The sequence below is a fragment of the Symphodus melops genome (genome assembly GCF_947650265.1).
Source record: "Symphodus melops genome assembly, chromosome: 1".
In the NCBI taxonomy this organism is placed as follows: Eukaryota; Metazoa; Chordata; class Actinopteri; order Labriformes; family Labridae; genus Symphodus; species Symphodus melops.
The window spans coordinates 8438663-8448949 of NC_136691.1; the positions used below are offsets into that span (position 1 = coordinate 8438663).

General features: G+C 44.7%; 1 protein-coding gene across 1 annotated transcript; it reads left to right on the forward strand.

Moving 5' to 3' along the window:
• Positions 1-3136: 3136 nt before the first annotated feature.
• On the forward strand, positions 3137-8661 carry mycn (MYCN proto-oncogene, bHLH transcription factor). The gene is made up of 3 exons (XM_079361656.1): positions 3137-3264; positions 3679-4339; positions 6545-8661. The coding sequence occupies exons 2-3, from the start codon at positions 3700-3702 to the stop codon at positions 7321-7323; spliced, it is 1419 nt and encodes a 472-aa protein (XP_079217782.1). The 5' UTR covers positions 3137-3264; positions 3679-3699; the 3' UTR covers positions 7324-8661.
• Positions 8662-10287: the final 1626 nt, after the last annotated feature.

The following is a 10287-nucleotide window of genomic DNA, read 5'->3' on the forward strand; positions in this document are numbered from 1 at the left end:
TGGTCTTGTTAATATTGTTGCAAGAAACATTTTCAGTGGGTCTGCTGCCACACACTCACTTTTTCATATAGCTTTACACTGTCAGCTTCAGAGAGGAAGGAGGAAAGTTTGTCCAACAATCTAAGAGATTCACTCGCCAATATTTTCATTCAGTAGGCCAATCTAAACTACATGGATTTAGGACTTATGAAAGCACTGATTGAATGGAAACCAGGTCACACAAGACAGTACCTATTCTACTGGGTATTGTGGTGTAAAACAGTATGTTTCTGTTTGTGTGTTACCTGCGTTTATCAGCTTTGTATGTGCTTAGTTATATAAGTAGAGTCAGCGAGCTCACGTGAACCTCTGCAACTATTTTACAGAGAACAGCACACGTCAGTATCAAGCAAACACAATGTACTCTCCTCTCTCTGAATATTAAACGACGGTGAGCTGAGGTTATACGAGTAACTGCAGTATTTATTCATCTCAGCGGCATCCTGAAATGTTTACACCGAAAATAAAACGATGACATCAATAAGAGCCTCACACCCAAACACACAACAACACACACAACAACACACACACACACACATACTGAAACGATGTGCGTGCTCTCTGTCCAACACGGCCCCTGTGTCACTGCTGCAGGTTTTACTGACAACATGCTTGTCTTTGCACTATACACTGGGTGACATATGAATCTTTTATCAAAACTGGCCTCATTGCTTAACCATCCATGTCCCGGTGCAGTGGAGGGAGGGAGTCTGAGCATGCCATAACAGACATTAAAACAACAGGCGGAGACGCCAGCGTGCATTGGTCCACATTTGTTTAAGTCTGCCCTTTTCTCTCTGTCTTTCTTAAAAAAAAAAATTAAAAAAAAAAGGAAAGATTTTATTAATGCTCAGCAGCCCCATTGGGAGCATTTTGTCTTATTTTTATGAGAGTTTAAGTGTAATTAGCAACAACAAAATAACCTCTCTCCAAATCTGGTAACTTACTTAATTTATATCACTCATTTGAATAATACTTGGAAAATATTTACAAGCTCATGTGCATTTTTTAATTAGTGCATGTGTATAAGTGAGTTATAAGAGGTTTACTGTTATGAATACAAATCAGCATTAAACAGAGATAATTGTATCAACATCTGGGTAATTTCAGTGCAAATCAATGGGTGGGAACATGTGCAAATCAGTGTGAAGGCAAGTGCCTTTATTTCCAGGCAAACCACTCCAGCATACAACCGTTATTCCCCCTCCATCCATCTGCTTATTTTTGTATGTGTTTACTCTACTGCTGCACCGAAAACAAGCAGCAGTACACAGCTTCCTGTCCTTTCCCTTCTGTTCTCACTCCCACTCTCTGCCCTGTCTCACAGCAAAGGAAGCTGCTGCTGTTCCTCTGCAAGAAGGTCAGAAATTCACTGTAGTTTGAGAAGACGGAAAAAAAAGATGTTAGTGAAGAGGACAAGAGCCTATGGGGAGTTTTTTTTTTTTACTCCCAAACCATCTTCCCTCTCCAATTCCTGGGAGCTGACACAGGCCAGTCCCAGGAAACTCCCCGCTATTCCTCCTCTGTGGACTAAACAGCTGCAGATTCTCACTTTTCACTCGCTTTCAGTCGTTTGAAGTGAACCCCAAGCAGGGGGGAAAAAAATCCTTCTTTTTTTTCCAGGCAGCAATTAAAAAGTGGCAATTTTACAACAGTCCTAAATATCTCTTTGTATATAATTACTACATTTATCAATGTATACCTGTGTATGAACAGTATGACAGTTTATTTAACAGTATGAACTGTTCAATAAACCACGCCTATTATTACACACCTCTAAAAATCATTAACACAAACTGTTTTCTCTGTCTCTATTGTCTGGCTAAAGAATATTATTACAAGATCATTTTCTTCCTCCCAGCTGCCCTTTAACTTGAGATCAGCTTTCTCAACGTTTTCCCTGGATATGTCAATATCAGGAGCTGTGTGTGCGCCTGTGCCTGTGTGCATAATTACAGATGCGCCATTCCTCCTAAGCTGTCATTAGAAAAGGGAATGGGAATGACTCCAGGCTACAACCACCGCTCGCGGTTACGTAACATGCTCCTCTCGGATCCTGTCATCCCGGAGACAGCTGAAAACATCCCGCTCCTTCTCTGTCTTTTTTCTGAGTAAACGCTGCTCCTCATAGCACAACTGACGTTTTTTTTTATGATTTCTTCATCATAGTGTTGTTTTTGTCCTTTTTTTGCTATGGACTCGTTAGTATGTCTTTGTCTGCTCCGCTCCGTTGTGCGGATGTGCGGTTTCTATAAGCTGCAGTTCTCAGAGTGTCCGTGTGAGGGCGCAGTGAGCCTTAATTCGTCTCATCCAGGGATGCTGGTGGCCCTCAGACAAAAGAGAAATGATCAGAGCTTTACAGGAAAGCAGGAGGAGGGTTCTATGTGTAAGAATACACAACAGTCTGTTATGGTTATTCATTTGAACATTATTTTATAACAGAAATTCAAATATCCGTGAGTGTTTCAACAGGACATTTAGATATCAATTTTTTGAAAGGTTTTTTTTTTTCAACGAAGCTAAAACGCCTTATGAATGTAAATCAGTTATATTTAAGTATTTGTGTGTGTGTGTGTGTGTGTGTGTGTGTGTGTGTGTGTGTGTGTGTGTGTGTGTGTGGGGGGGGGGGGGGGGGGGGGATTTTATTGGTGCCCTTCACCTGGACGATTTAAACCTTAAAGGTTAGCAGTAACATCTAGGCTGCTTTAATGCCTTTGAGCAATCACTAATAGCCCCTAGGTTTATTCGACTGTTTCATGGCTGATCAAGAGTCTGACAGGAATGATGAGAGAGAACAGGCAGTTTTCCTGAGACTGTCAATAATAGACACCCCCCCCCCCCACACCCCCCCTTTCTTTCTTTTACGCCACCTTGTTTGTTTTTTTTACTTGCTTTCATTCTTGCTGCGATGTTTAGGCTATTTTCTAGATTCACCTTGAAAGAAAATCTCCAAGCCAGCCTGTCTCCCGCGTCGCAACAAACCCAAAGAGCCCAACTGTACACCCCCCCCCCCCCATACACACACACACCCCCAGCCTGAGAGGGAGGAGCCAGCTCTCGTCCCGCAGAACTCAGTGTATAACACTCTGCAACCAGCCACAATGTGTGTCAGAGGACTATCTGTACTCCCAAAGTAGATGACTGCTCTAAATCTGGTGTCTGTATTACTCACTGCGAGATACGAGAAGAATTGGCTTACACATTATCATCCCGAGGCAGGAAAAGGTGAGCATTTCACTCATATAGCGGTTAAATGCAGATTTTTTTTTGCCTCTTTTTTAAAAAAATTTTTTTTACAGAAAACATTGTCAGTTTGATTGTTGTCAGCCATGTGTTTCTGTAAACATGTCTTTTAAGTCTTAATCCCACTTTCTGGCATGAATAACCAGTGTTGTGTCCAGTGCGTTTTTGCACAGTTTGTGCGTCATGGTCACATTTACGCATATTCTCCTTTGAGATTTGTGCGGTTTTTTAAACCCTACAGAGGAGTGAGTGTGGAATTCAGTGGATCAGACTGTGTGTCTGTGTGTGGGCTTTGACTCATGAGTCGTTTTCAGGTGTGAAAGAGGAGAGGGAGTGCTCAGAGATTGCTTTGTTGTTGTTTTTTGGAGAACTAAAGTGTCTTTTGTTTCTTAACAGGTTTTTCGACTGTGGGATAGAATGCCAGCGATCATAAGTAAAAACTCCGATATGGAGTTTGACTCCTTACAACCGTGTTTCTACCCGGATGAGGATGACTTCTACTTCTGTGGTCCCGACTCTGCGCCACCGGGGGAGGACATCTGGAAGAAATTCGAGTTGTTGCCCACACCACCCCTCTCCCCAAGCCGGGCCGCGCTACCGGGGGAGCCGGCTACTGCCTCCCCGGAAGTAGACCCTCTGGGCTTCGGCTTAGGGGACCCTCTGGACTGGGCTTCCGAGCTGCTGCTCCTGCCCGAGGACGATATTTGGGGGGCGTCCGACGATGGGGACCTGTTCGGCTCAGTTATGGATACTACTAACCCCAACAGCATCATTCTCCAGGACTGTATGTGGAGTGGCTTCTCCGCCAGGGAAAAGCTAGAGCGGGTGGTCACAGAGAAACTAGGAAAAGCTATTTCCACAGCCACAGGAGGCGGCAACTGCGGCGGGAGGAACGTGTGCGTCAAGGCGCCGGAGGTGGTAAGCCGCAGCTCTGTGTCAGAGTGCGTGGACCCCACAATAGTCTTCCCTTTCCCGGTCCACAAGAAGAACGGGAGCAGGGACTCATCCGGGACCGTTGACACATCAACAACGCACTCGAATGTAAACAGTGACTCTGGTAAGCATCTGAATACGTACTAAAAGTATTTGTTGTCATTTTTTGATAGACTAATCTGGTGCCAAGAATTTACACAAAATTGAGAAATCTTGTTTTTTTATTGTTGTTTTGGTACTGGGTGGAGCTTGTTCATATGACTGGCCCAGAATCGGATTATCTTGTTACATTCCACGCACACGCACTCTATCTCACAAACACAGCAAACTGAGAGTGGAGTAAAGTGACACAGTGAACGAGGTTTATGTAATCAGCGGGCTCTTCATCCGGCAGATGGCAGTAAAATGGGGAATTGTGTGCCTTCTTGAACTCAGTTGGCATCCGATCCAAACAAAAAGACAGTACACAGTCAGTGAATGTAGCAGCCGGAGCAGGTTGCTGGAGGGGATAGATGAAAAGGTGTTCTATAATGCGATGACCAAATAAAGTGTCAGGTTCACGGCACGCGAGTGCTCTCATTACGCATGGATTAAGGGGACAATTTACGCACAGTGGGGGAGAAATTGGCACTTATTTGGACAGTGTGTACAAATTGTCGCATTGAGTAGAGTACATAACTAACATTAGCCCCCAGGAAAAAATAGATTGCAATATTGTAGCACAAAGATAGCCAAACACAAAAAGAAACAACCGTCTTCCCTGATTGTTTTGAGGTGTAAAAAGAAATATTAAGAAATGATATCTGAGCTTATTTAATCGCCCTGAGATTTCATCTCACATCTATTACCACCTATGAGTTCCCTAAACAAACACACACGAGCTCTTATCAGCATGTTTTTGCAGTGAAACAGTAGTACAAAGGCCTCCAGCTTGGCACAGAGGGCAGACTCAGCCGGCCTTGCCAAACACCTCCTCAAAAGCTAAGAAAAAGGAGCACGGAGGAGGACCCTGGCAGGCTGCTGGCTTCGTCTTTCAGGGGGACGACAGCTTTGAAACAAGCGCTCCATCTCGACAGCTGTCTTCCTGGCGCCGTTCCAGCTCTGAGGCTTAAAAAAGGGGGTGGTGATCTGATCGCCTGCCGAACCACCACCATCCTGGGGCGCGTAAAAGTGCTTCCGCCGCTCTCAGCGTTCTGTTCTGTTTTTTTTGTAGTTTCTGATCAAAGGGACCAATTAAAAACACTATTATCCCTATATCTAGATCAATCTCTCTATTGAAGAGACCTTCATGTAAGCAGATACTTGGGTTGTGCGCCTACAAAAAACACTTTATCTACTGCTTAAGGCACTTTTTTTTATCTCCATATGCAGACATGTTCCCTTTCTTTTATTTATGCATTTTCAGCTTTAACAAATGAGCTGCTCCCTTCTGAGAGAGAAAAACACACTGTACAGCTAAATCCCAGCTTCACATGTGGCAAGCTGGCCACGCCTCCTCATCCAGCCAGCTGTGCCCAGCTTTGTTTTGATGGCAGCAGCCAGACTGTGTATGCATGCTCTCTCTGTGTGTGTGTGTGTGTGTGTGTGTGTGTGTGTGTGTGACAGCATCCTGGTGCAGCCCTGTCTGAAGTGGGTTACTGTAAGCTGTAAAATGCCACACTCTTCACATGCTCCTGAGCTGATAATGAGAGCCATCATTATCACAAAGGCATTTTTTTTTTAAACCAGGCCTCACACTTCTGTGTGCTTCACCATTGGCCCACTTCCTCTCGTCTTCAAAGGCACGGGTTTGTGATAAAACTCAGCTGCTTGGCAAAGATTTCAAAATCTCAGGTATTAAGCAAATGCTGCAAAAGAAGCAGGACTTTTTTTTTTTAGGCTAGAAAAGGTCAGAGTTCATGTGAAGTTTCTTAATTCCTCTGATACCAAAGTGAAGTTCTTAATGCCTCAGACAGACTGAAACTGCTCTGATAGACTGAAGGCATCTGTATTAAAGCGTCTCGTCTCACCGGAGAAGATTAGAAGAACTTTTGAAGGAGGGATCGAGTCTGTCTGTTCAGCACTGAGACTCAACATGTCGACGCCTGCAAGCTAGATTAGCTGAGGAGTGACTGACACTAAGCATTAAGAGGGTTCTGCTTATGAAAACAGCGTTGAGCAACACTCTCGCTCCCACATACACAAATACACACGTTCCTGATCTCCCATACATACACACTCACATACATACCTGTCACCTGCTGGTACGCATGCATGGCATTGTGGGAATACTTGGTGTGTCAAAGCGATTGAGTCACTCACATTCTGCTTCTTCTTTTTTTCCCCCCAGAAGACGAAGATGACGATGATGATGAAGAAGCAGAGGATGAAGATGAGGATGAGGACGAGGATGAGGACGAGGATGAGGAAGAGGAGGAGGAGATCGACGTGGTCACAGTAGAAAAAAGGCGCTCCACAATCAGCAAGGCGTCGCCCATGGCAACAGGCACTGTCACCATCTCTGTGCACCCAAAAAGCCAAGATTCGAGGGGAGCGGTCTCAGGGTCCAGTGGTCTTGTGAGCCGCTTTGTCAGCCGGGCACCTCAGGAACTGATCCTGAAGAGGAGCTCAGTCCACCAGCAGCAACACAATTATGCAGCCCCCTCGCCGTACGCCTCAGACGACGATCCAACACCACCTTCAAAGAAACAGAAGACGTTAGACACCCCACGACCCCCAACCAGAACCATATCCTCCTCCTCCTCGTCTTCCTCCACGTCTTGTAGCTCCTTCACCAGCATGTCAGGGGCGCGCAGCAAACGCAGCGCAAGTGGGGACAGCAGCCCGCGCGGCAGCTCTGATTCAGAGGACAGCGAGCGCCGGCGTAACCACAACATCCTCGAACGCCAGCGTCGCAATGACCTGCGTTCCAGCTTCCTGACACTGCGCGACCACGTGCCTGAGCTGGCGCACAACGAGAAGGCGGCAAAGGTGCTGATTCTGAAGAAGGCTACCGAATATGTGAGCTCGCTGGAGACGCAGGAGATGAGGCTGCAGCAGGAGAAGGACAGGCTCCAGGCCCGCAGGCAGCAGCTGATGCGACGGCTGGAGCATGCAAGGACTCGCTAACAGACAACCACTACAACACGGAAACACTCACACATACCCTGGAGAACCCCCCCCCCACCCCCCCACCTCAACTGAGTCTGAAACACAAGTACACAAACACACACACACACACACACAGGCCTTTACACTTATGCACACACACATAGGCCTGCATATCTGTTCATCTCAGAGGACGTTTATCTTCAGGCGACACACACACACCTGCAGGAGAAGAAGAAAGGGGAGGGGAGGGTTTGCCGGAGGGATGCTTGGACTTTCACTGCCGCCACTTTTTTTGCACATTTGTTGACGTAAAGAATGTTTAGGGTTTACTTTTTCAATCCAGTCACATTGAGGAAAGATAAAAAGAAAAGAAAGAGGAAGCAGAGAGGACACACCTTGTTTTTTTTTAATGGTCTTCCCTTCCTCTGGTTTTTAAATCATTTCTATTTGTATCTTGTTTTTTTGTTTTGTACTCACTGTGACACCAGCCTGGAATCTGTGCGATTCCCACATGATGGATGGATGGATGTCTGAGGGCACTTTGCTTGGAGAGTTCACGTACAAGAAGCAGTGCACACTTAACTTTGCCTTCACCACTGCAAAAAAAAAAAATTAATAAACTGAAGAGACTATGATGACGTTTGAGGTGTCATGGTTCACAGAAACGATGCCACTACAGGTTTCTCTTTCGCTCACTCCTCACACACTGGTGCTCAAACCAAGTTCAGTGGATGTATAACTGTGCACCTTGCTAGCCGACACTTTTGTATATAACAATAGTGTACAGACAAAAATACACTCAGATCTGCCTTGTTTTGTAAAACATTTTGTCCTTGTTTTTTTTTTATACATGTCAGGAAGCTGCCAATAACTAGACTGGAATTTATATATCTTTAAAGTACTGTAAGGCCTCGATTTTTGAGAGTCATGAACTTTGTAATATAACAATATATTGTTTTTTTTTCTCTTCTCTTTTCTTTGTATTGTATCATATTACTAATTCTACACACCTTTATGCTTTTAGTGTGACCCTGATACATACTAAATTTGATACTTATATTTTCGTATGAAAATGAGTTCTCAGTAGATATCACTTTATCTCGTCATTTTTTTCTCCTATCTCAGATAATTCTTTTGTACAGAAAAAAATGTGTTCTATCCTCATGTACCTGCTCTTTTTACTTTCTTCTCCTTTTGTTTATATTTGTAACTATCGGGTGCATAGAACTGGGTAAACGGATGAAAGATGTTTTTTTTTTTTTTTTTTTTCACTTTTAAAATGTACATTTAGTGCTGCAACTCATAGCACTTTGAAATACCTCATTTTGAAAAATAAATAGACATCATAAAATCCTATTTTCTGCATTTGTGGATTCTTTTATTGCTTCTGAAACCAAAGAAATCACTAAACCCTACCGCCCTCGCTCATACTTGTCTGTTTCTGTTTTTCTTTTTGCTATTTTTTTTACAGTTTTCAGTGTTTGTTTTGTTGCTCCAAAAGACCCATCCTGACAAAGAAATAAAGAATGTGTCTTCTGAATCCTCTCTGTCTCAGCACCCTGCAGCTACCTCCCCCTTGGTAGCCTCTCACACCCACCCACACACACACCTACACACTCGCACACACACTTCAAGTGCTCGATTGCACACACTCGCCTCTTTCTCTATTTCTGTTTCCCTCCCTCACCGACACAGCCCTTCCTACTACATTGTTCAGGCTGTTGCCATGGAAACTGGAGCAGCTGCTGAGTGGCAGACAGCGAGAGTGAGTCTTTTATTTGTCTGTTTGTAGTCTGTGTATTTCTGCCTGCCTGCATGTGTGCGTACGTGCATGTGTATGAATGCAAATGTGTGTATGTGAGTCTACCTTTTGTCCCAATCTGTGTGTGGCCCGGGCGCCTGAACTCTGCGGCCTGCCACCGTGCCAGGACGAGGCTGGATACTGTTTACCAACATCAGCCACATGGCTTTGGCCTCCTCCTCCTCCTTCTCTTTCTCCACCCCTCTGCGCTTCCATTGCTGGGCCTTAACCCAAATATGTGCCACTCAGGAGTCTGGCTGAGCGTTTTTTTGGAGATGGCTGAAAGAAAAATCTGTTGCCACGGTCTGAGGAGCCTTTCAGCACAACAGTGTGTTCACAGAGGGAAAGAGAAAGAGACTCTGCAAGAAGGGAATTAACAGGACATAAAACACACATTGTTGATGACTTTGATTAATCCTTTTATCTCGGAAAGCAATGACTGCGAAACACCATACGGCAGGGTGACTCTTCTTCTTCTGCAAAACCAACATATTCCTTTCGAGCGATAGAAGCTGAATCAAACACACCGATCTTTACTTTGTCAGCGTCATGCTTTTTCAGACTGATCTAAAGCAGGAGCATAATGAAGCAGAGGTATGTACACTCTGTAACAGACAGGGCTATACCAAGACTGATTACTTAGTTTTGAGTTTAGACAGCCCAAGACTGAGCCTCTTGGTGGGGGGAGTGTAACTGGTGGATTACATAACAGGAGGCTGGTAGGTCTGGTGTCTTTTTGCACACTTACTGTGCGTGTATGCGTGTGTGTGTGTATGGGACAGGAGTCCAGTATCTCTGAGAGTGCGTGTGCATGTATGTGTGTGTGTGTGTGTGTGTGTGTGTGTGTGGGTGTATGTGAGTGTGTGTCCTCTCGTGGGACTTCCCCTAACCATCTGCCTGATGGCTTATCCTGCTAAGTTATAGGATGAAAACAAGTTCATGGACAATAACAACCCACATAAAAATGAAAAGACGAAACAAAGTGTTTAAGCCAAATGACACAGTTTGCTGCCGATGGGACGTTAACTAAGATATTGAACACCCACGCATGTGCTTTGTGTTGATCAAACACACAGAACCATACACAAATCTTCAGCGTGTCCAGTATCACATTTTCCATCTACACTCTCTGTGTTAAACAAACAAAAAACGTACTCCCTCACCTCCTCCTCAGCCCCCCT

Coding starts and splice junctions, on each gene's coding strand:
- mycn (XM_079361656.1), top strand. CDS start 3,700: ATGCCAGCGATCATAAGTAAAAACTCCGATATGGAGTTTGACTCCTTA. Junction 4,340..6,544: donor GAATGTAAACAGTGACTCTG/GTAAGCATCTGA, acceptor TTTTCCCCCCAG/AAGACGAAGATGACGATGAT.